The sequence below is a fragment of the Anastrepha obliqua genome, chromosome 1 (assembly GCF_027943255.1).
Source record: "Anastrepha obliqua isolate idAnaObli1 chromosome 1, idAnaObli1_1.0, whole genome shotgun sequence".
NCBI lineage: Eukaryota > Metazoa > Arthropoda > Insecta > Diptera > Tephritidae > Anastrepha > Anastrepha obliqua.
In genome coordinates, this window is record NC_072892.1 from 92,908,333 (window position 1) to 92,932,999 (window position 24,667).

A 24,667-nucleotide genomic window follows, 5' to 3' on the forward strand; every position below is an offset into this window, starting at 1 on the left:
ACACACACAAAAAGCAGTGGTCACTTTGATAGCGACAACTTGTATTTTAGTGCGGTGCCTAATACTTTTGGCCAAGACTTAATGTATTTAATTACTATTTTAAGATTGGTGGCAACGCTATACCATAATAAATCTGAATTAAAATTATCTCACAAACAGCTTTCGTTATTATTATTAAATAGCTTTAATATTCACCTTTTCCCTGTTTGCCTTTCCCTCTTATTTTAACATAAATTCCTGTTTTCGTAATTTGTCTGGCAGCTCGCAATTTCACCTATCAGCTGTTCATCTACCCAGGGAGGGCTCTCACATAAAATGAAACAGTTTCGAATCTAGTTATCCATGCCGTCTGAACAACTACTAATTGGAAGAGCAAAAGAATGCGTGTGAAATGAGTAGGCTTAATAGAGTCAAGGCCCCCATGACGTAACAGCCAAAGTTATTCTCATAATTTCAAATGTCAACAACAGCAAAACAGTGCACTTTGACATTCCATCGAACAAATCCAATAAAATAATCAGCTGTTGTCGTGAACTCACCTTGATTCGACTTGCTTGTATTCCACCATTCTTCGCTTAACTGTAAAGCATACTTAAACTAGCACTGAAAAACTGGCGTTTAATATTTCAAATACATACATATATTATATTTACATATACTTACTTTTTGCAACGGTTTTTTCTGGTTAAGAAGCCATTTGTCAGCAAAACCTGATTAAATGTTTTAATTATCAGTACAGAAACAAACTTATGCCAGTAAGTAATTTTAAATGTGTGTTTGAAAAGCACTGTAGTAAAGTTTTAAGTACCTTATTGGTATTGGTTCGAAACTTAGATAAACAAAGATACTTCGAATGTAAACCTAATATTCTCCACATTCGGTGTATGGTAAATTACTTTATAAGCACCCCCAATGCGCACTCATGCAAGGTGATATAAGTAGAGCACCTGGTTTGTTTTGGTGTTGTTGTTGTAGCAGCACAAACATTCCCCATACATATACGAGGAATGTTGCTGAAGTCACAGTCTTGGCCCGCTATAAATCTGGATCTTTCCGGTTATATAGAACCGACTGTCGTAGAACGAATAGGGGTTCGCTGAAATCGCTTCTGTATTCTCTCAATTTTGATATTGGATTTGATGCAATACTCTCGTACGCCTTCACTTTTAAGGCGTTTCGCCGATATGCAGGAAGATTCATGTTCTGGAGCACTTTCTGCGAACTATTTGCCTTTCATTTTATTTTTCTTTTCAGCGTACTGTGGCTTTGTAATATTATCTTTCGTTTATCAATGCTGAACGCTGATCAAAATTGATAGCGAAACTTAAGCTAATGTGGAAACATTTTTCCTTAAGGGGGGATTCTACTGTAAAAATCAAATTTTCATGGATTTTGTTTTCATACTTGTATTAATTTAATTAGTAAAAAAAAGTTTAGGGTTACATAAACACAGGTCTTGAGTGTACAAAAAAATTTTTTAAATTTATTTTCATTTCAAAATGGCAGCTGTACAGCCGCTCCCCCGAAACGCCTTTTGAAATCTGCCCACACTGTCGCGCATTTAAAAAAAATCTGAAATGAAAAAAAACCAAATTTTTTTTATTAATATATATATCATTATTTTTAGTTGTTAAGCCTATTACTTGCAAAAAAAAAATTTTTTTGTAAAATTTTTGAAGTTTTTTAAAAAATCGACATTTTTTTGTTGTCATTTTGTTATTAAAAAAGGGGTTGTAAATAATAAATTTTTTCCCACCATAGCTTTAAAAACTAGTAAATATTGTTAAAAATATACTATCAAAGTTTGAGCTTGATATGTTAATTTTTCACGGAGCTGTGATGTGGGCAATTTTGAAAACGTGGTTTCGAGAAAAACACGCTTAAACAATTTTTCATACTTACAGCTTAATCAGCTATTCCTGCCCCATATAACATTTCGTCTGCTCTTAATATTTCATTATCCTCTTCAAGAAGAGCCTCTGTACGAGCTCTTCGGGCTTCGTGGGTGGATTCAGAGCGACGTTTAACCTTTTTCTTCTCACGACGATTGTGGACGAAAATCGCATATTCATAGCATATGACCGTAAACCGCTCGAGCGCTCAGTTTATACCTGCTTTGCTAAAACTTTTATAACTTGAAAACTATTCAAGATTTCTTTTTAAGATTTTCATGGAACATTCTGGAGTTGTTTCTGAGTATGTTTCAACAAAAAGTAAAAAATCGATTTTTTTTAAGTTTTACAGTAGAGGCCCCCCTTAAAGTAAAAAATAAGAAGGTCTTACTGAAAAATGTTGAGTGTTAGGAAAATAAATTGAGCAACGTTCCGTCAGTACTAACGTTTAAGTTTTCAAAAGCTTTCAAGAATTGATATGTTGAATGTAGCTGACACATCATGTTATTTGCCAATAAAAAAATATTTCGCAATAATTTTTATATGTATATACATACCTGTTCCACTCACTCGACTGAGGGGAAGAATAATTATATCTTGGCAATCAAGCACGAGTGTTACAATAATAATTGATTGATTGATTATTTTAAGTGAAATAAAGAATACAATATTTTAAGTGTCTATTTAATTTGGAAATATACCTTGCGAAAAACATATTTAACATACCTATAATATTTTAATTAATATTATGCAGTTTTGGCATTAGCAAATTTTTAGGGAAAATTCCTTATTAATTAAATTATTATTAAATTATTGAAAATCTGCGAATTTCTGTTAAATGAAATGTTACTTTAATAAATTGCCAGCAATAACACAAATGTTTTTAATTTAACAAATAAGGAAAATTTAGGGTTGTGTGCGAGTTCATCTAAATTTTAGGACCTAATCTAATTCCCCAAGAGATTTCCAGCACTGCTTCAATTTAGGAAAATAACTGCTAAACTGTGCGATTGATTTGTTTTATATATATTTATAATTATTTTTAGAATATTGTTATTTTACCCAATAAACTACAATTATGTAAGGTACGTCTTAAATACAATAATAAACATATCTATTAATTCGAATTGCAAATCTTTGAGCTGAAGAAAAACGAAGTGATTTTTTCGTAAAATTTACTCAGTAAATTTCTTTATAAATATGCATTCAATATTCATCTTACTTATATTTTTTATTTATCTCTTGAATTCAAGCAAATTTATGAAGCTTGAAAGTTTCGAAATTTACTATACAGATATTGTACAATTGAGATATTATTCTGTAAAACAGGCGAACAAAATTATTGTAAAATACAAAAACACTTATTAATAAAATATGATTTTATATTTCGGATTCCCGGACAAGATTGCATGTTCAAGCTTTTTCTTGCAATTTTCTGACAAATATGACTTGCCAAATATCACTTGAATAAACGTAGTCTTTTCATTCATTTCATTTCATTTTCAAGGTCCGTCATCACGGAAACAAATGAAAATTCTTTGGAAAATATGAGTGTGTTCGAAACTGAAAGCCAATTAGCCTGTAAACTTGCACGTGTAAACCTCTAGTATACTATTTGGCGACATGTTGTTTCGAAATTGATTGTGATTTTCGCACTGATACAACACTGAAATTTTGTTCGATTGCCTAGCAAAATGGCGAAGTCTTGCTGAAAAGCTAAATCTAGTGATTTTCTAAATTAATAAACAGCAAAAGTACGCATAAATCAAAAACGAAAAGTAAGTGTATGATAAATGTGTGTAGTCGGATTAAAATCGTGAGGGCAGCACAAATAATATGAGTAACCTAAGAATTTAGCATGTGTTGCTGTATAGATCCAATTGTTGGAAATAGTGATCGAAAAGACCAAAAGGAAAACATCGAGAGCAATAAAAAAAGTAACTTCGAAAATAAAAATATGCGAATTGTTAAACGTCTGTCTTAGCAGAGCTGCCAATCATTGTGACGGTTGAGTGACGAGAAAACGTGTTATGTTCTAAAATTAGCTTATGGTTGAGTGCTACTAACATTGCTTTTATCTTTAATTACGCGACCTAAACTTTTTACCATTGGTAGATTGCTTGGTTTTTGCCAAATTATTATCCATTTGAACTCGCTGCTCCCGCATTTGGCAACGGTAACCCTGCACGTTCACATGCGAATTCGAAGTTGAGTAAGGCGAATATCATTGTCGAATGAGGCCAGCGAGGTGTCTCGCGCTATTGCTGCAGCAGTGTGTGTAAGTAAGATGACCAAACGTGCTATGAGTAGGAAATAAACGTGTAAAAGCGGCATAGCAATAGCAATTTACTGTTTTTCAACCATAGGCAGCGCTGCCAAACACGAACTTTAGCAATCGGACAGACGGAATTGTTCCAACGAGGCGACTTCGAAAAAGTTTTTTGTGATAACTTTACTAACTGAAAATTTGAAGAAAAAGCAGGTGTGGAAAAGTGCGGTTTTGTTGGAAAATACATTTTAAACTTATTCGTGTGCTAAAAAATATTGAAGAAAACTATTAAAATATTTCGATAGCGGAAATTCGAGTGGTGTGCGTGCGTGGAGTGTGCTGGTAGGGTGCTTTTGGCGAGGAGTCGTGGCTATGCATGAAAAGAAAATGTTTTGACGCTACGAAACCATCGATCACTACGACGACAAACGCAAGCAAACAAAGGAAAATTGAAACTAAAAATTTTGCCATTTTCGGTAACGGTCCTCCTGTAATTAATAGCCCTTTGTGTGTTGTTCCTGGATTTCAAGTTTCCTCAACATAGCGCTGGGCGACTACGTCGTGAACACCGTGTCCGTTGCGTGCCGTTGTCGTCGTCGTCGTGAACATCGTCTCGTATCGCCTTTCCTTCAGTTCAATTTACGAATAATAATAAAATAAGATGTGCTACACTGCGTTCATTTCTTGTTGAATCGCATATTGTGAAATAAAAAGAAATTAATTTTTCTTTTCTCTAAGAATTCTATGGTTGAGGCATCTGTGTGTGGGCTTTTGGTGACAGGTGTGTCTTAATAACATCTTTAGACTTCTGGAGTAGTGATACGCAATATATTATTTGCTCAACGATCTTGAAAAAGTAAGTAATGTATCACCACGATAGATGCAAATAGGTTTGTAAACCCTTAACTAACATAGAGGATACATTTTCACCAAAAAAATGATTTTTCGTGATATATTTGTATACTTTGTATCAGCGTTTTCTTCTAGATTTTAATATTATGTTTGGGGTAAAATTTTCCCATACGATGTTAGTTTTTTTACAAATAACGATGTTGTTCAGGGTTAATATCGGAAAAATTCCTAGCTGTTTCCCTTTTCTAAATAAATTAACTATTTATTGCAAAATGTTCGATTGTTAACTGAGAGTCCAACTAGCTTTTCCGTTGATTTCTGTTTGCTTTTTTTTTAGTTCGTTCCAATTGCATACGATTTTATTTTTCTACCTGCTATGTTTATGCCTTTTGTGGCTGTCTGTCCACATCTGGTTGTCCTCGTTAACGCGAGGCCATTGACTTTGAATGAATTGAAGTTGCATTTTATTTGTCCTCCAGTAACTTTTCTACAAATTGTATATTCGATTGTAAATTTTTTTTGCGGCAATTTTTGAATCTGACCAAATTGTTCCTTGTTTAGAGCGTTATTGTGTATCTTTATAGTCGTCTCGACTATCATTGCTTTGGTTTTTATTCGCTAGTTCTATTTCTTACTGGTATTATTTTTATAAATAAAACAAGAATCAAATGCAAGATGTAATGTTTATTATGGAATTAAATTAAGTAAGGATAACTTTTTCATAATAAAAAACCATTTATGGTACTTTTTGTTGCACAGAACCTTCAAATTTGCATTTAAAATTATTATAGTTGAACTACTAAACATTTGTGGTCTGCTAGTGGAAAGGTGGGTTTCACCTCAACTCGGTGAACGTTGGGCAAAAACACAAATTTTTAAAGTAGCAAGTTTTTTCTGAAACTAGAAACTAGTTTCTTTCCTCTCGGGGGCGTTTTAGGGAGATCTTTTAATTGGCCCTTACAGGACACTGTCCACGAAGTAAGCATGCTACTAAATTTTACATCCCTTCGAGTCATTTTTTGCGTCAGTTTTTTTAGGACGAGATGTAATCATCTCAGCACATTCTCCTTAGCTGTTCTAGTCCCACGCGGCAAAAATTTCGGCATCTTGGCTCTCACGTCTTTGCTAAGCTTGCTGATATTAGCATCATTGTAAATTTTATCAGTAGCATGGAGAGGCTAACATATTCGTAAATCAATCATCGTTTGGTCGTCATCCCAACCTTTTCTGTTTTGATATTTTCCCCTCCTTTTCTAAACTGCCAAATTGTGTATGAATTGGTTCTGTTCCATATTTTCCCAAAGTTCAATGAAATTTCATCTCACGATAATAGAAATAGCTTAAAAAGATTAAGAATATTTACAGCTTCCACCTTCCATGTAGTAGGTATGTATGTGGGACTTTCCTCCATGTATATATTTTGGAATGAACTTATGTGAGCTTTACGTCTGTTCGTATTGTATGCCGTTATTGGCAATTTCTCTTTTCCTAATAATTATAAAATCTTAGATTAATAATCTCTAATAGATTTCTTTATTAATCTTGTACATTTTTTCTATGCATATCTGCCTGTCATATACACGAACTACACATGCCATAAGATACAATTTTCTTTCTAGGCTCTCTGGCTGTTAGTGAATGAATTATTAATACACAGGAATTTCAGGCAATATGTTTTGATATTTATTATGTAAATTGTGTAGTAACTACTACTATCAGATTTGCTATTTTTTCGAGAGCGATATTTATTGTATGGCTATCTGGTGAAGCATTCTGAATATTTTTGAACGTGTTGAAACTTTCATTAACTTAATTGGAATAGCATATGTCTGAGTACAAAAATCTTTTTTAAAATCGCATTTCTTCCAGGACCTCAATAACATATGGATGGATATATCAAATCTTAGATGATATAGATAAACGCTATTACCCAATATTTTAAATATGTATTAAGTTTCAAATATACATATATGTACATATGTATAAAGATTTGTTAAAATAGCTTTTTCTAATAGCGTATATATTTCTACTATGATATATCATATCGGTTCAGTTTTTCTTGCTTCTGTAAACTTAATCGCAAATTCGTATTTTCTTTGTCAAGGGACTTTCACACGCAACTTCTAGAGAAAATTTTACCAACTCAGAGGTTTTAAGTTAAAAAAGCTTTATGCACATAACTAAGCAACGTGATTTGCTACAAAATGTAAAGCAAAAGTGAAAGTGTGTTGCATATTGACTCACTGTACGTATGTACATACGTGCGTGCATGTGCGTGCGCTAGTGTGTGTGGTTATGCGTATGTGTATTTTTCAGTGTTTGACTCGGAAAATATTACACACAATTACGCATTTATTTATGGGAACTATGTACTTATTTTACGTTGTTTCTATCTGTGCCTGCCAATCACACACATCCCTTAGGCAAGGCGTAATATAGAATGCAAGCACTTCCATGACTGTGAGCAAATTTTCCATGAGGAAAACTTAAAATATGAGAATTACTTTATGTTATAAGAAAATTAGGATATACTTTCACATCATCTGCAGCAAATCGTTATAAAAGTAGAAAGCTCATAATAGAATTATTTAATTGCGTGTAAGGCCCTGTTGGCCAGTTTATCGTTGTATTTTTGCTCTTCAGCAAATTATTTTTATTCTTTTGTTGTAGAAGTAACCCCTAAAATATTACCAATTCAAGTTCGCATCCAGTCCTTCTATAAGCAATGAGTCAAAGGAAAACAAAAGTAAACGAAATATCGGAATCCAAGTAAAATACATTTAATGGACATTTCAAACTTTGTCATCTACTATGTGTACCTTCCATGAGTATTTTTATATACCTACATATATTAAACATGTAGCCATGTACTACATATGTATGTATAGTGTGTTCACAACAATAGCAACGCGAAAGTTGCAAAGTTTTGACAAAATATTCGGCAATTTGTTATACGGTCGAAAATGCATACCGCCGTCAACAAGAAACAAAATATCAAAAATTTAAATAAAATGGGTTATAAAACCCATAAACAGTTTTTTTTAATTCTGCCCAAACAAATTTTTATGAGATTTTGTATACAGCTTGAATCTCTGAATTAGATGGTTTTGATGTAGGATAAAGTAAAAATATAATTAAATACAAATGTTCGGAAGCCTCTTATATGGAAGAAAATGGTCAACATCATATTGAAACCCTATTGGGTGTTTGGCCGAGTTCCTTCTCTTATTTGTGGCGTGCGTCTTGGTGTTGTTCCACAAATGGAGCGGTCTACAGTTTTAAGCCAACTTTAAACGGCAGATATTTTTATGAGGAGCTTTTTCATGCTCGGACGTTTGGACAAAGAACTGTTGCTTTTGACATTAAGGCAATTGGTCGGCCGGTTCTGAACTATGCTGAGCCTGTCTGGTCGCCTGGAACTAGTGACACGCAGTGGATAAAGCTACAGACATGTCAAAATACCGCCATTCGGACAGCGACCGGTTGCCTCCTGATGTTCCCCATTCAACACCTGCATAACGAGGCACAAATGCAGTAGTGGAGCATAACAAACTGCTCAGCAAGTAGTTCCTGCTTGGATGTTACCGCAGGTTTCACCCCTGCTTGAGCCTGAGCCGCCTCCCAGGGACGTCAGGAGACACCTTTTAGACTACGCTGACGAAATCCAGGACAAAACTGACCGCAACCTACTGGACCGGACAGTATATAGACAGTCAATAAACGACATCCACCGGGAGACCGTCACCACCTTCATGAACTCCCGTCCTGTGAATGCCGTAATCGGAGTCCAACCACCACCTATTGCAGACGAAGAGCTCCAGCTTCCCCGTGAAACTCGTGTAACACTGGCACAACTACGTTCTGGATACTGTAGCAGGTTAAACTCCTACATATCCAGAATTGACCCCGACATTCCAAACACATGTCCGGGATGTGAAGGTACCCCGCACGACACTAACCACCTCTTCACATGCCCCCTAAAATTTTTTAGAGCGCCACTGTTTCATTTATCCATGTCTTAAATATGTAACTATCCTATGTTTACAGGGGTAGTTCGCTCAGACGACAGCCTTCTGTCCGGAAAAACTCGAATCATTCCATTACGGTTTCTCTTTTTATTGCTTTCCTACGCTGTATGTAACTTGTAAAAAGCATTTGATCGGTTTATGGAATAATTCCGAATTATTTTTCGTTCAGCTTTGTACTTTCTTGTTCGCTTTCGAGTTATTTTCTGACGATGCGCACTCAAACCCAAAATGTATATTGTCGAGATATAATAAATACCGAATGTTACAGTAATCATGAGATACTTTTTGAAAGTATATATAAAATCCCTTGTTAAAAATAAGAATAGTTGATTTTGAGGTGAAGTAAGGTTTGTTTTACACTTTATTTTTCGTGTTCTTAAAGTGTGTTATTTTTGTTGTACATTTTTCTCTATTTCATCGTTATGTGAGGAAAGAAAATTCGTTTGTCTAGCGTAGTAGGTACATATCGTTAAAATATTCTATACGTACATACAAATCGGAAAATTTCAGAGGTTACTATGTACGAACTATTTTGTTTTCCGCTTCTGTATGTTATTTTATACTTTCAAACAGCAATTGGTGTAAAGTATGAAGTTATGTATGCCGAGCTCCCGTTGTATTGACGTAAATGTGCCTTAGCAACGGAAACGGATATTCCACAAAAAATTTAAAATGTTACTGCAACAAAGCAATGTCTGACGTTCATTTCTATATTTTTCGGCTTAAACTTTACATTTCCACATTCGCTTTGTAGTTCTGTCTTTGTTGTCTGTTTATTATTATTGTTTGCTGATGGCATTGGTGGTTGGGTGTGTTTTTCTTTTCTATTTATTTTCGTTTCTCAGCATTCGTCTCTCCAGCTGATTTCGTCAGCTGTTTATCATGGTTTTGTGTTTTTAGCCGATCGATGGTGCATGTATGTGATGGATGTTATTTGGAGGCAATTAATTGACTTTGCAAAGTTGCCAACGTTCATATTATAAAACATAAAATATTGGATTGGTTGCATTTGCTTTCTATTGTAAAAATAATTTAAAATTCAATTCTTCCAATTTATGGTGTGCGTCGGTTGTGTTTTAAAATTTTGTGCTGACTCCTGACGGCACTATCTTGTTCAATTCTAAAACACACTGGGAGGTTTGCTTTTTGCTTGCCAAGGGGCGAGTTAACTTCATTTTCTGAGTCTTCCACATTATGCCTACCTGGTAAACGTTTGTTGTAAGCGAATAATCAATAATAACGGCTTAGAACACAAAAAAGTTTTTTGTTTTGGTTTATTTTTTTGTTTGTTTGCATTAGATGATATGCACGGAAAAATAAAAATAATTTACTTCAGTAAAATAAATGGAAGTTGTACTCATCTTATAAAACAAGTTGAAAATAAATGCTTTATTTGAACTGAAAATGTAATCGAATTTCATATAATATTAGTTTTTACCTCTATTTGAATGGGATTTTGAAATAAATTTTAAATTTCAAGATTATGAAATAAATTTTAATGTACAGTGTGCATTTTTCTGAAATATTTTTCATATATACGTATCTTGTTTTTTATTGGCATTGAATTTAACTAATAATTTTTAAATCTTTTTATGCTGAAATACTGAAATCTTTGTTAAATATATATGTAAGTGCACACAATTTTTTTAAATAAGGAAATGTAGTGTACGTTTATTTTCTGATTAACGTATATGAGCACATATTTTTGCAATACAAATTTAAGCTGGCATCTTTTTATCTTATATTTTTTTCTCTTCTTTCAGTTACATATTTTTCTAAGCTAATGCAATAATATGATATAAGCAGACAAAAGAAAATATTACAAAAACAAACCGAAGAAGCACTGCAAACTAGAGAATTCACAGATGGTTCAATGCAATAAAAACACAAGAAGGAATAATAGCTGTAGTAACGGTTTGCAATAAGATCAGCGTTTAGATTATCAATACTAAAGACGACCTGCCGAACTAAACGGTTGTCACAACGTCTTCGGCTACATATTGACAGACGTCAATATACTGCACATCGATCCTTCTCTGATCTCCTCACCACTCACTGCCTCGATATCGTCAACAGCAAATTCAACGCATCGTTTAACTGTTGCCAGCTGTCGCAACACCATCTGCAGCAATAACAACAACAACGGCACAACCATTACAGCACGGTAAGATTTTAGATAATTTATATATTTTTTGTCTAACTTCAGCATCCAGAAAATTGAGCTGAGGCTTTGAAAACCTTAGAAGCTCCCTCGGGCGCTTCCGATCTATAGGTGACCAGAAGGAGCTCGTCGCCTTTCAAGTTTGGTTCCTTCCGAGCCATCGCTGAATTGACTCGAACCCCAACTTGCACAAACAGACCATCGGTAGTCCTCTCATATTTTGGGGAAGCCAACTCTCAGATCCCCTGTTTAGCAAACTCATCCGCTCTACCACTGTCCAGTGTCCAATGGCCGCTTGGCTGTCGGAGTAAATATTTACTTCCCTGACAGTTGTTACACAAATGTGCAGCTAATCAGCTGCTTCTTTGATTGCGGCTACCTGCATTGCAGTAGCCTAAACTTGAGTTTGGTAAGTAGCTCCTCACAAAAGGATCCTCCGCCAACCCTTTCATTCAACTTCGAGTCATCCGTGAACTGTTTCACCAAGCCCTGTTTCCAAATGTTGTACTCCGCCCACTCTTTTCTTGAGAAAGCATCTTACTCAAGAATGTCGCGTTTGGACCATACATTGATCAGTCTGCAGGAGCATGAACTCAAAGACTCGATAAGAAACCAAAATGATTTGTGATTTGATAAGAAACCAAAACTAAAACCAGCAGCGAAAAAAATCTTAGGTCATATAATCTGCAACTAGCCAACACTGACAGACTAAACAAATAAATGCATCCTTTTGCTCTCCAATTCTTCACCATCTATGTAATTTACGGTTGAATTTATCAGCCTTCCACTTTTAATAGGCATACGCACGCAGCTGGTGCGAGTTGAGTGCTTACATACTCAATGCAACAAACTTGCATAGAATAAAATCTGAGCTGAATTTCGGGCTCGAAATTTTGAAATATGATAATTGTAGTCTTTATTTATGTACGTGTAAAGTGAAATTTGAAGTCTTGTCTAAAAGTGTTGCCTTGTTGTCTACTTTTTGTTTTTTGTTTGTCCGCTTCCCCCGTCTATTCGCTCATCAGTCAGTCAAAAAGAACAACGAATCTTTAAAAACTTTTGTGGCTTTCGTGCCATTTCGCACTTTATGTTATTTTATTGTTGGTTCTCACTCACCTTAAACTGTCAGAATTTGTGTTTGCATTCGTTTCTATTTCTGGATTTTTATGCTTGGCCGCTAAACTCAAAACTAAGTGTACATATTGTACATAAATACATACATGATATGTACATAAGTATATAGATATGTAGAACATTAAAAAAAATGTATGTATGAATATGTATGTATGTATGAATGTAAGTACTTGTATGTTCATAGAAGGCATGTCACATAAAACGTCATTTCAAATAATTGAATACAGACACAAATATGAAACTGTATTCTCTTATTTTAATAAAAACCAAGTTGAGAAGTTTTTAGTTTCGCTTTTTATGCTTTTTACGTATGTACATATGTATGTGTTGGGGAAACCTTTGGACAATCGTCTATTTTTATTATGTTGGATATCTGCATAGATCGATTTAATAAAATTAAATAAATAAAAACTGGTTGCATTTTTAAAGTCTGTTCAAAATATAATTTTATTTCTTGATGCTTGAATCTATGATATCATTGATTTAATCCGAGTTTTATTGTGTATTTGAATACATATATATGTACATACATATAAGCTGACTCAGTTTTATACAAGTTAACGCCACTGTCGCTATGACTTATTCTTACATGTTCATGCGACATACATTAGTATTCACTTATAATTTATGCATAAGCTAAGACATATGGATGTCTGTACATATATACATATACGCTTTGTATTACAATCATTGTTCCGTTTCATATGAAAATCTCGTCACCAAATTTACCATAACAAATACGCCATCAAGTTATAAAGGGTTTTTTAATTGGCGCGGGTCGATTTTGGCGCCCTGTGGCAGCCATTTTGTTTTGGTGACATCTGTTAAATCTTTTGTTTATTATTCAGTTGTTTATGCCAAATCATCATGGCAAGTTACACGATTGAACAGCACGTTCAAATGATAAAACTTTATTATCAAAATGAGTGTTCATTAACGCAAACGTTGCGCGCATTGCGCCCATTTTTCGGTAGATGTGGTGGCCCTTTCAATTTCTTATGGCCCATATTGAACCATATGGACCTAGACGACATGTGGTTCCAGCAGGACGGCGCTACGTGCCACACAGCAAACGCCATTTTATTCCATTTCAACATCTACCCGCCCTTATTGGAAAACCCTTTATTATGTTCCACACATTTGTCTGAACGATAGTCGCGTATATATGGAAGATCAATCTAACCCTCATTCAGTTCAAGAAAAAATATTGTATGTAATATAGAAAGGAATTTTTGGATGACCGTTAACATTTGATTGACTGAACATGCACACTTCGATAATAGTACATCACCATTTTGGCCAGTTTGGGCTAGTTTCTTGTATTTTTTTTTGCTGACATTTTTTTTAATAAAATTATAAAAAATCAACGGTGTTTACGTTTAGCAATTTCAACATTGGTTTTTATTGTCATACAATTTATTAAGCTATAAAACAGCATACCAAAAATCTTTCTGAAAATTTTAATTAAAAATCTCGAAATTGGGATAAAAATAATCGAAATTTTTTGTACGTGTAACATCTCCAGTTCTGCGTCCTCAAACTTTTTCGGTTGTCTAGACCTACATATGTACATCTTCTGCCGCAATAAAATCACCAAAAATGGGTGGGGCTTCAGACGCAGTTTTTTTTAATAGAGTTAAGTAAAACTTCGCGCAAATGTTGGTCGATATTTTGGAGATGTCAAAGGTTTTTAAGTTAAAATTGCTCTTAGTCACAGTACTTTTCTGTTATTATGTTGGACTATGTAAAATACTTATAGAATTACGACGACCGCCGTTACCGAATAGGTTGGTGCGTGACTACTACGTGAAAGACCAAATAATAGAAAATGTTTTTTCTAATAGCGATCGCCCCTCGGCAGACAATGGCAAACCTCCGAGTGTATTTCTACCATGAAAAAGCTCCTCATAAAAAGCTATCTGCCCTTCGGAGTCAGCGTAAAACTGTAGGCCCTTCTATATATGGAAAAACATCAAGACACCAAATCGTAGGAGGGGTTCGGCTAAATACCCAGTAAGGTTGTAAACCCCCATTTTATATGTAAAATTAAAAGCATAGTTTCATTATATTTATAGAATATCAAAACCTCTATAATACGAAAAACTCAAAATGTTTGAAAAAATTCGTTATAAGTAGAGAACGACCGAATTTTGGTCATGTTCGGCCTGTCTGGTTTCGGTTCGCCTTCGGCAAAAAAAACCAAACTTTGTTTGGAACTTTCCTGATTTTCATTCCTTCTGAAAAAATTCAATGCAGCCTTTGGGATGTAGGTACATGATAACGATATGCTTTGCAGTAATATCTTATTTACCCTTATTTTAATAAATATCTTCTGCCAAGAAATTGTAATATTTTTCAATGGTGGTATCCAGGACCAAATTTTCTGTTGTGAAAATTTGCTTCTCTATCTGCTCCTTAATCGAGTGTGGGTAGTGAGCAATTGTTCAATGCTGCAGATCAGCTCTATAATGATGAAACATAACCGCTTGCAAGGTAAAAATGCCGATAAACTATTCTTTTTACATTGTAATATTCAACTTTTTTGGTATTTTTACAATCATAGGTATATCTTATGGACTGAAATTAATATGATTGAAACTTATGTACCTTTTTTTAATTGATTTTTAAAAGTTATGTGATTGCTTATTATTTGGGTGCTTGAGAAAATTTGTTTCGAAATTAGCCGGTAGATGTTTCGTCGTTCTCTACTTATAGAATAGCGTCGTTTTTTTTTTGCTTTTGTTTCAGTTGTTATTTCAAATTGAGCCAAAAATATTATCTTATTTTAGTTTTCTTTCGTTCATTTTGAATAATTTATTGAATTTGCTACAGATGGCAAATCCTCAACTATTATATATTATTGTAGAATCCTCAAATATTATATAAAGGGTGGATTTTTAAGAGATATAGGAAAGTTTTTCAAAAAAACACACGTAAAATTCAGAAAAATGCATGAAATTCTTATTTAAATCGATAGTACAGTCCATATAATTTAATGCTTGAAGATTATTTCATGCAAATGTTGGCCACGACTGCGCTTCAAATGATCCATCCGCTCGCCTCTCAACAAGTCCATTGTTACGCGTGCTGTGTGGCATGTAGCACCGTCTTGCTGAAACCACATGTCATGCAAGTCAAGCTCTTGCATTTTGGGCAAAAAAAAAGTTGGATATCATTTCACTGTAGCGCTCACCATTTACAGTTACGTTATGATTCGCAGCATTTTTGAAGAAGTACGGTCCAATGATGCCCCAGCCCATAAACCTCACCAAACTGTGACCTTTTCTGAATACATTGGTAGCTCTTGCAATTCTTCTGGCTGATCTTCACTTCAAAATCGACAATTCTGCTTATTTACGTGCCCATTGATCCAAAAATGAGCTTCGTCGCTGAACACAATTTTTCGATAAAAAAGTCGATGTTAAACTTTCTTAACACGCATTTTTATAATAAAATTCAATGATTTGCAAGCGTTGTTCGTTTGTAAGAAGATTCATGGTTAAATTATAGACCAAACTGAAGATGTTTGACAGTGAAACAAAACACGAAACGTGCGTCAGCTGTTTAAACCAACTGTTTAAAAAGATAATAGCTAAAAAATCACCCGTTATTATTGGCGAAGGCAAATCAACATGCGTTTCACTGGATATCTTATTTTAAAGCAAGACTGACAATGTATACTATCGACGCACTACAATTTGTTGTGAAGAGAGCGTCAATATATTCAAAATTCGGTATGTAAAAACTTTCATACTTCATTAAAGCTTTTGCTAAGGGAACTTTAACCGTCCATACTTTCTAAAGGTATTCATAGTCAAAATTTCTTCGTGAAATGTTTCTTCTACATCCATGGCAAACATTTTGTTACATTGATTTTTTCCTTGCATTAATGTTCGTCATAACGGGGGCTTACTGCACTTGTATCTTGATATTGAAATACAATAAGTTCAATCAAGTTACTATTGCCCTAAGTTTCTTTTTTTGTAAACTTATTTTTAGCAAGTTAAAAACTCACCATACCGTATATCCTGAACAAACTTAGGTGCCACCTCATCTACGGATAAACATCGCTTTTATTTTCCACGGATCATATTTAACATTGCATTATAATTAACAAAGAAATCTTTTTTTATTTTAATTTCTTAATTAAGTTACGCAACTTTTTACCCTATCTTTGACGCAAATCTGCATTTGTGCAACAGAAACATCGATTTACTCAATACGTACGTCCAACATATGCTTCGCTTGTACCTCCACCCCAATCAGTCTTGCCCTGAAGGCACATACTAGTGTAATCTCCACACCATACCACTCAAATCACTCATTAATGCCCCGCGTGCGAACTGCAGTCAATATTGAATACCCTTTGAGTTGAAGATTTTTTCTATACACATTTTATGTAAAATACACTTTATATACAAACTATTTGTATCTACATATAACATATATTGTATTTACAAATTTATATAAATTGTTCAACTATCAACCAACGTTGTCAGAGAATGTGACCTATCTCTTGCGCATATTGTTCGCATTATCTACCCCAGAAGCGTTGCTTGTGTGTCGCACACGCGTTTCATTGACCACTGCACTGCGCTGCGTCGATCGTTCGCCTATACATCTCATATCACCTCAATTCAATGGGGTTTCATGTTGTGCATACTCATGTTTACAAGCTTTCATACTAAATTGTAGCCACCCTGTTCCTCCCGTTTCTGCTACTTCTACTTATTCTTTTCAGCTGTTTTGCGTACTACTACTAGCACAAAAACCACAAACAGCCAATATTTGTGCGGCGCACAAACTTTTCGTCTTCATTGTTTGCCGCCAATGCCACTTTCGTCTCCGCCGACCTGTCGTTGGTTGACTTGGTGACGTGACGTCTTCTAAGTGGCTGATAGCTGCTGGCCGCTGGCCACTGCTAACTCACTCGACAAAGTTAATTTATTTATATTTTCGGTTTCTATGGTTACATTAATGTGTGTTCAGAACCTTGGTATTGTTACAATGTGATTCTCCTGTTCGAGCTGGGAATATCAGATTTCGTTATTCAATTAACTTTTCTGAGAGTGTTTTAATTATGAAGCCTATATTCTGCTTGTGAACAGGCCAGCGTTAGTATATACAGGGTGGCTGATGAAAGCCGCTACCAAAAAAAAATTTAATAACTTTTTTTCTTTTTAAGTTATCTGTTCCATTTTTGTTTTAATTTGCAGATTGATCTTTAAAATTTATTAAAATGGATAACTGGGACACGCAAACAAGAATTTGGATAGTCCGTCGCTATCACGCACTGGAGTCCGTAGTTTTGGTACAGAGAGAGTACAGGCGGATGTTTGGCGGCGATCCCCCGAGCAGATGGACCATAATGAGACTGGTGAATAATTTTGCTGAGCAAGGAACAGTCGTAAGAAGGCCTTATCATCGAAACCCACCAGTTCGGACGGAGGAAACGATCGCTGCTGTAGCTGCAGCTATACAAAGCAATCCAAGGGTTTCAACAAGAAGCTTATCTGCTCAACTTGGTGTCAGCCGACAGTCTTTGCAAACAATAATGCACAAAGATTTAGACTTATTTCCCTACAAAATTCAAATGGTTAACAAACTGAATGCAGCAGACTTGCCGATTCGCTTGGAATTTTGCCAGAAGATCCTGCAAATGGTGGAAGAAGACCAAAACATGTTAAACTGCCTTTTCATGTCTGATGAGGCCCATTTCGATTTAAACGGCAATGTGAACAAACAAAATTGTCGAATATGGAGTACTTCTAATCCACAGATACTCCACGAGACGGAATTGCACCCTCTTCGCGTGACAGTGTGGTGTGCGGTTTCTTCACGCTGTATTGTCGGGCCTTATTTTTTTGAAGAAAATGGTCACACCGTTACGGTTACTGGATACCGTTATTTGAAAATGCTGAAAGAATTTTTCTATCCAGAACTACGCCGAAAGAGAATTCCTTTCAACTCTGTGTGGTTTCAACAAGATGGGGCAACGTCTCACATAGCCCAGACTGTTATGACAGAGTTGCGACGAAAATTTCCCAATAAACTGATTTCAAGAAACTCCGATTTTCGTTGGCCCCCCAGGTCGCCTGACCTTACTGCACCTGACTTTTTCTTGTGGGGTTTATGTAAACAAGAAGTTTATAAAACAAAGCCAACAAATTTGGATGAACTAAAACAATCCATTCGGGCAACAATTGCGGCTATTCCTGTCGCAACTCTCAAAGCAGCAATGAACAACTTTTTACTAAGCGGCCGCACTTGTGTCAACGAGCATGGGGGGCATTTAAATTCAATTATTTTTAAAACTAGTTATGCTACATTTAATAAAATTTAATGACCTTCAACTTGAAAAAAAAAATAAATGAATTCCATACACTAAAAAAAAAGTTTTTTGAGTTTCTTAATGTAGCAAAATTCATCAGCCACACTGTAGTTGTAATGACAAAAATAAGTTTCTTATAAAACTTCCTCTAAATGTTGGCGGCAAAACTGAAGGGAAATTTCGTTATTTTTCATGCATGAATTAACATTGCAAAACAACCGATGGCACTATTGATAGTAAAAAAATTGTATCACTATTGATTTTTTAAGCTCTCTGGAATATTTTATTTAGGCTTTATTTATTATTTATTTTTAGGCTTGATTAATTGTTACGTGAAAGAGAAGGTATACGCCAACAGCCCAGGGTCGATTCAAGACCTCAAAGATGGAGTTCGTGAGGCTATCGAAGACATAGGGCAGCCACTTTGCAATTCGATTGTGGCAAATTTCATGAAAAGGATATTGTCCTGTAAGCGTGGTCGTGGTGGTCATTTGCCTGATGTTATTTTCCACTATTAACGGCGTACCTTCCTCTTTATAATGAAATAAACATCCGACCACTTATATTAAAAAATAGCATTTGTCTTTGAATATCAAAATAACACTTCTGTTTGAAAACTCCTATATATTGTATACAGTTAGTGCTTACACCATTTTTGGGTATTTGGCCGACCTCGTTACGTTCGGAAATAAAACGCCTTTTTGCCTCGCAAACTGCCCTCGTAAGTTACCATAACGACTTGAATTTAAATCCGACTAAGCCATTCTCCAAATGTTGTGCTCAGGTGTTAAAATTTCATGATAGATTGTCTCTGGTCTTGGACGAAGTATTGTATACCATTCTTACGTTGAATTCTCAAAAGTTTGAGTCTGCTCATAAAAATGGGTGAGAATGTTTTGTAAAAAACTGTGATTTGTTATCGGGTATACAGTATTGGCCAAAACTAAAGAATTTCCCTTACAGCATTTCACAAAATGCCAAGTAATTTAATAAAAACCACGTAAAATATTACATATTTGAATGTTTAATAATAAATTAGTATCATATTTCAGTATTTTTTTTTTTCAGTGCGCTATGAGTATTAAAAAGGTTACAAAAATATTTACATATGTACTTCTGATTTTGTGCCTTCAAAAGTATTTGTCAAATTCAATTTTCCATTCACCTACAATTTTGTATTTATATTTTAGTTATATTTTTTTGTAATTTTCTACTACTAAATTTCAGTAAAATAAAAACAATTTCTCTTTATTTTTTCAGTTTATAAGATCTACAATTGATGATCTAAACCACATTCTTCTCCAAGAAGCCAATTGTTATTAAAAGCATCATTAAATATACAACAAAGAGGTTCAATTGCTTGAATTTATTGACTTAGATCAATTTAATTGACTAATAAATATTTTTTTGCTTTTTAGCGAAGAAGCCCATCATCCATACTTCGTCATCAAAATCAAACAACTCTAAATACATCATCCACCACTAGCATATAGACCATTGATTTATAAAAGAAATGGAACTGAGAGTTGGCAATAAATATCGCCTGGGTCGTAAGATCGGCTCAGGTTCGTTTGGCGATATTTACCTAGGCACCACAATAAACACAGGCGAGGAAGTCGCCATAAAACTTGAATGCATACGCACGAAACATCCCCAGCTACACATCGAGTCAAAATTCTATAAAACCATGCAGGGCGGCATTGGTATACCGCGCATAATCTGGTGTGGGTCGGAAGGTGATTACAATGTGATGGTGATGGAATTGTTAGGCCCATCATTGGAAGATTTATTCAATTTCTGTTCACGTCGCTTCTCACTAAAAACAGTACTATTACTCGCCGATCAGATGATATCACGCATCGATTATATACATTCTCGTGACTTCATACATCGAGACATAAAACCGGACAATTTTCTCATGGGTTTGGGCAAAAAGGGAAATCTCGTTTATATAATTGACTTTGGACTGGCGAAAAAATTCCGCGATGCCCGCTCTCTGAAACACATACCCTACCGGGAAAACAAAAATCTCACAGGTACCGCACGTTATGCCTCAATCAACACACATTTGGGCATTGAACAGTCGCGTCGTGACGATTTGGAATCGCTCGGTTATGTGCTGATGTATTTTAATTTGGGTGCACTGCCGTGGCAAGGTCTGAAGGCTGCCAACAAACGTCAGAAGTATGAACGCATCTCGGAGAAGAAACTGTCGACGACAATACTGTCGTTGTGTAAAGGTTTCCCCAGCGAATTTGTCAACTATTTGAATTTCTGCCGTCAAATGCACTTTGAACAACGGCCCGATTATTGCTATTTAAGAAAACTCTTCCGTAATTTGTTCCATCGTCTTGGCTTCACTTATGACTATGTCTTCGACTGGAATCTGCTGAAATTTGGCGGGCCACGTAATCCGCAAGCCATTCAACAACAACAGGATGGTGGCGGTGAATGCCAACAAGGACAAGAGGCATCCGCTTCACAACAGCAACAACACCAACACAATCAGAAACAAATAGCTGGTGGTGTCGCTGCCGTAGGTAGTGCACAAATCATGAACTCGGGAGGCGGTGGAGGTGCGCAAACACTGGTCAGTAGTAGTGGTGCAATGGTCGGTGGTGGCACTTCCCAAATGGTGGTCGGCAGTGGCAATGGTGGCGGCGGCCTAAATATGGATGATTCAATGGCGGCCACGAATTCATCACGTCCTCCCTACGATACCCCCGAACGGCGCCCATCGATTCGCATGCGTCCAGGTGGTGGTGGAGGCGGCGGCGTGGTGCAGCCGGGCGTTGTCAACGACGTGAGAAACGCGAAATAATATTTTATTGTTTAGATTTCAAGTACATACTTATATATATATATGTATGTATATATATATATATATATATATTTATGTTAACATATACATAATTGAACGCTAGTTAATAGAGTATAGGTCAGGTCGTCTTCATGTAGTTTTAGCAATTTTAGATTTTGAAACTCGTTTAATTTCATTTCACGCACTGAGCACTGATTGTTGTTGACATTGCGTTTGGGTTTAGAAACGAATGCCGGCAAACAAACTATGACCCAGTAATATTTGTTAAGCATAATTCGGCTGGAAAAAGATTTACAAACCCCCATTAAACAACTTTTGAGCAGTAATCACTCAACAGAAATCGTGGCGAAACTATGTAATAAATATTAAATTTCAGAATTACAGTAATAATACATATACGAGTACATATACAAGGTATGATATATGAAGTGAACTGCGTTAAGTTGTTTAGTTGGTGCAACAAAGACATACATTTGTTTTAAGTGCGGATGTTTGCCGCAAAGCAACAATAAAACTCATACAAATAATGTATAACTCCAAAAATCAGAATACAAGCTGTATGTATTCGTTAAAAATACACCTACAAACTTTATATATAAAAATATATTCATGCTCTAGAATATACATATATAAAAGCTTAGATATATGTGGAGATACTTTTAATATTTAAGTTTATATTCCTAAATCTAAACTGCTCCTCTAGACATTGTTTGCGAATGTGAAATCGAAGCATGGAAGAAAAATGCCAACAAAACAAAAAACAACGCAAAGAGAAATTAAGCAGAATAATCGTTAAAATGAAAAAGAAAAACCATAACAGCAGGCAAAGAAACTAATGTGTATACTTAAAAATAATATAGCAAAATAAAACGATGTAAAGAACGTAATACAAAAAAAAAAAAAATAATAATAATAATAATACAGAAAATATTGAAGATGTACGTGGATGATACCACATTGCTATTGAAAAATTTTATGCTGTATAAAACTTTGTAATGCATACAAAATTGTATGCGTGTATACACATACACATATACATTATTTGATTAATTAATGAATAGATGTATGTAGTTTTGCTGAAATTTATCGAACTTTTATTGCGAGAGAAGGTACTGCATTGTTGTAGGCCACCTCCTTCATCCAAGACACATGTGCACCAATAGATTTGCATTGTATGTATATTTATATATAAACATTCTTTAAGATTAATACCTATTCATATTTTTTATTGAAAAAATAGAAAAAGAAAATACTTTATTTTGAAAACTTTAAAACAAAAACGGAAAATCGATTATAATTTCTTCACTTTTAACTAATGCTGAAAGGCATGTCTTGGGATACTATTTTCGCTAGTCACTAATAATTCGTACTGCACCGATTTCTTTTCATATACCTCCCGTTGCGAAATTATAAACGCGCAACTATTTTGTTTTTATAAAGACTACTAAAAGAAAACATGTGACAACGCAAAGTTTTAAACTTTGTACATAATTTTGAAAATTTTCATCAAAACTTACTACTTCTTAACCAGAGTTTGTAGAATTCTAATGATTTTTTCCATAGAAAGTGCATGCTACACTACACTACATAACACTACCAGCAAAAAATAATATCCAAAAATCTATGGTATTCTCTATTCACTTGAAACTTGCACTTGTTAAAAATTTTGTACAAAGTTTGAAACTTTCTGTTATATGGTTTTTGTTGTAGTATGAATTATTTTTTTAATAAAAAAATCAGAGGTGTGTTTATAATCTTGGGACGGATTGTACATATCGCACCCTAAATACAAAAGGGTCACAACTCAAAATGTACTTCTGCTCAAATATGAATGAGACGTTATCAATAAAACGGTCCGCGGATGACATATGGCAAAAATAAATTTTTTGTTTTTTGGTAGGACTGTTATAAGCTTACATGGCAAATTTCAGCGTTATATGTGACATAGTTTGTTTTCTGTGCTACTGTAAACAAGTCAAGCTCGAGTGTGGAAAATTTTGAGTTGTGACCCTTTTGTATTTAGGGTGCGATATATGAGAAGAAATCGTAGGGGTACGAATCAAATCATTGTGGTTAGGGCAAGTACGAGCTGCCGTGCAAGGCGATCTAATGTGAAAAAGGGCAGTTTTGTAATTAGCAATAATTATAATAGGGTTGGATTTCAAAGTCTATACAACAACGCAATTCTGTACACTTGAAAAATTAACAGAAAAGTTAGAAATACTCAAAATTTTGATCGAGTTGAAAGGTTTTTGGCATTCTGTGCATAACTTGATAAAACTGAAATGTTTTTATATACTGTGCTTTTCACCACTCTATGGTGAGCAATGGAATGTAAACAGAAGGCAGCTGTTTACCGCAAGAAACTATTGAAGGGAGTCAGCAAAAACGTAAAAATTCTGTTTTCCATTACTTCTATATAATTTAAGCTATTTATTTATGTGCACGGTCGTGCTATGCATGAACAGTTACAGCGTTTTGTCTCCTATGTACGTTTTATTCCAAAGTTTGGAAAAAATCGATGAGACAGTTTCAGATGAAGTTGTTTTTCTTTAAAAGTTTATGAATGTTCTCATTTCAAGTTGTTCTTTTTAAATTTGATAAATTGTTTATAATGGCTATTGCTAAATTTTTAAATTCACGAGTTATGGGAATTCTTTTCTTGTTTATAGTTCATTTATAGAAACGTGGAATATTACAATTTTTTTTTTTCATTTTACAAATTAGCCTACACAATTTTGAAATGTTTGGAGCTTCAAGGCTGTTAAATTTGAATTGTTCAAAAATGGTTTTATTTGTCACAGGAATTTGGCATCTTCACAATTTATCGAGGAAAGTGCTTTTTTATCTTTGTCACAGAACACCAAACATTTGATAAACAGTTAATATTGATAAATAAGCAAGAGGGTTAATTGATCAAGGGCTCAAAATTGGGTTGTAAAAGTATGCACATCTGCGCCACTTTGTACCATATTTCAAGAATTTATATATTTAATATTTCATAACTTTTCTGGTTTTCGCCAACATTAACAGGGAAATAGTTGTGGATTTTTTTCAGTGATACTAGAATTGTACTATGGAAAATTATTTCATACATAAATTTTATTTGTGATTTCTTTACCGCTTTCAAATGCTCTTTTCACAGTACTTGAGTACTTGAAATCATAGGTATATATGTA

General features: G+C 34.7%; 1 protein-coding gene across 7 annotated transcripts; it reads left to right on the forward strand.

Moving 5' to 3' along the window:
- Window positions 1-3,470: 3,470 nt before the first annotated feature.
- On the forward strand, window positions 3,471-22,745 carry LOC129252779 (discs overgrown protein kinase). 7 transcript variants are annotated; one of them, XM_054890960.1, is made up of 6 exons: window positions 3,471-3,670; window positions 4,259-5,017; window positions 10,805-11,205; window positions 19,928-20,017; window positions 20,086-21,470; window positions 22,192-22,745. In XM_054890960.1, exons 5-6 carry the CDS (start codon window positions 20,181-20,183, stop codon window positions 22,282-22,284), a joined length of 1,383 nt encoding a protein of 460 aa, XP_054746935.1. In that variant the 5' UTR covers window positions 3,471-3,670; window positions 4,259-5,017; window positions 10,805-11,205; window positions 19,928-20,017; window positions 20,086-20,180; the 3' UTR covers window positions 22,285-22,745. The 7 variants fall into 7 exon arrangements, with proteins under 7 accessions (XP_054746935.1, XP_054746937.1, XP_054746936.1 ...); XM_054890962.1 differs by having other exon boundaries at window positions 4,366-5,017; XM_054890961.1 differs by having other exon boundaries at window positions 4,900-5,017.
- Window positions 22,746-24,667: the final 1,922 nt, after the last annotated feature.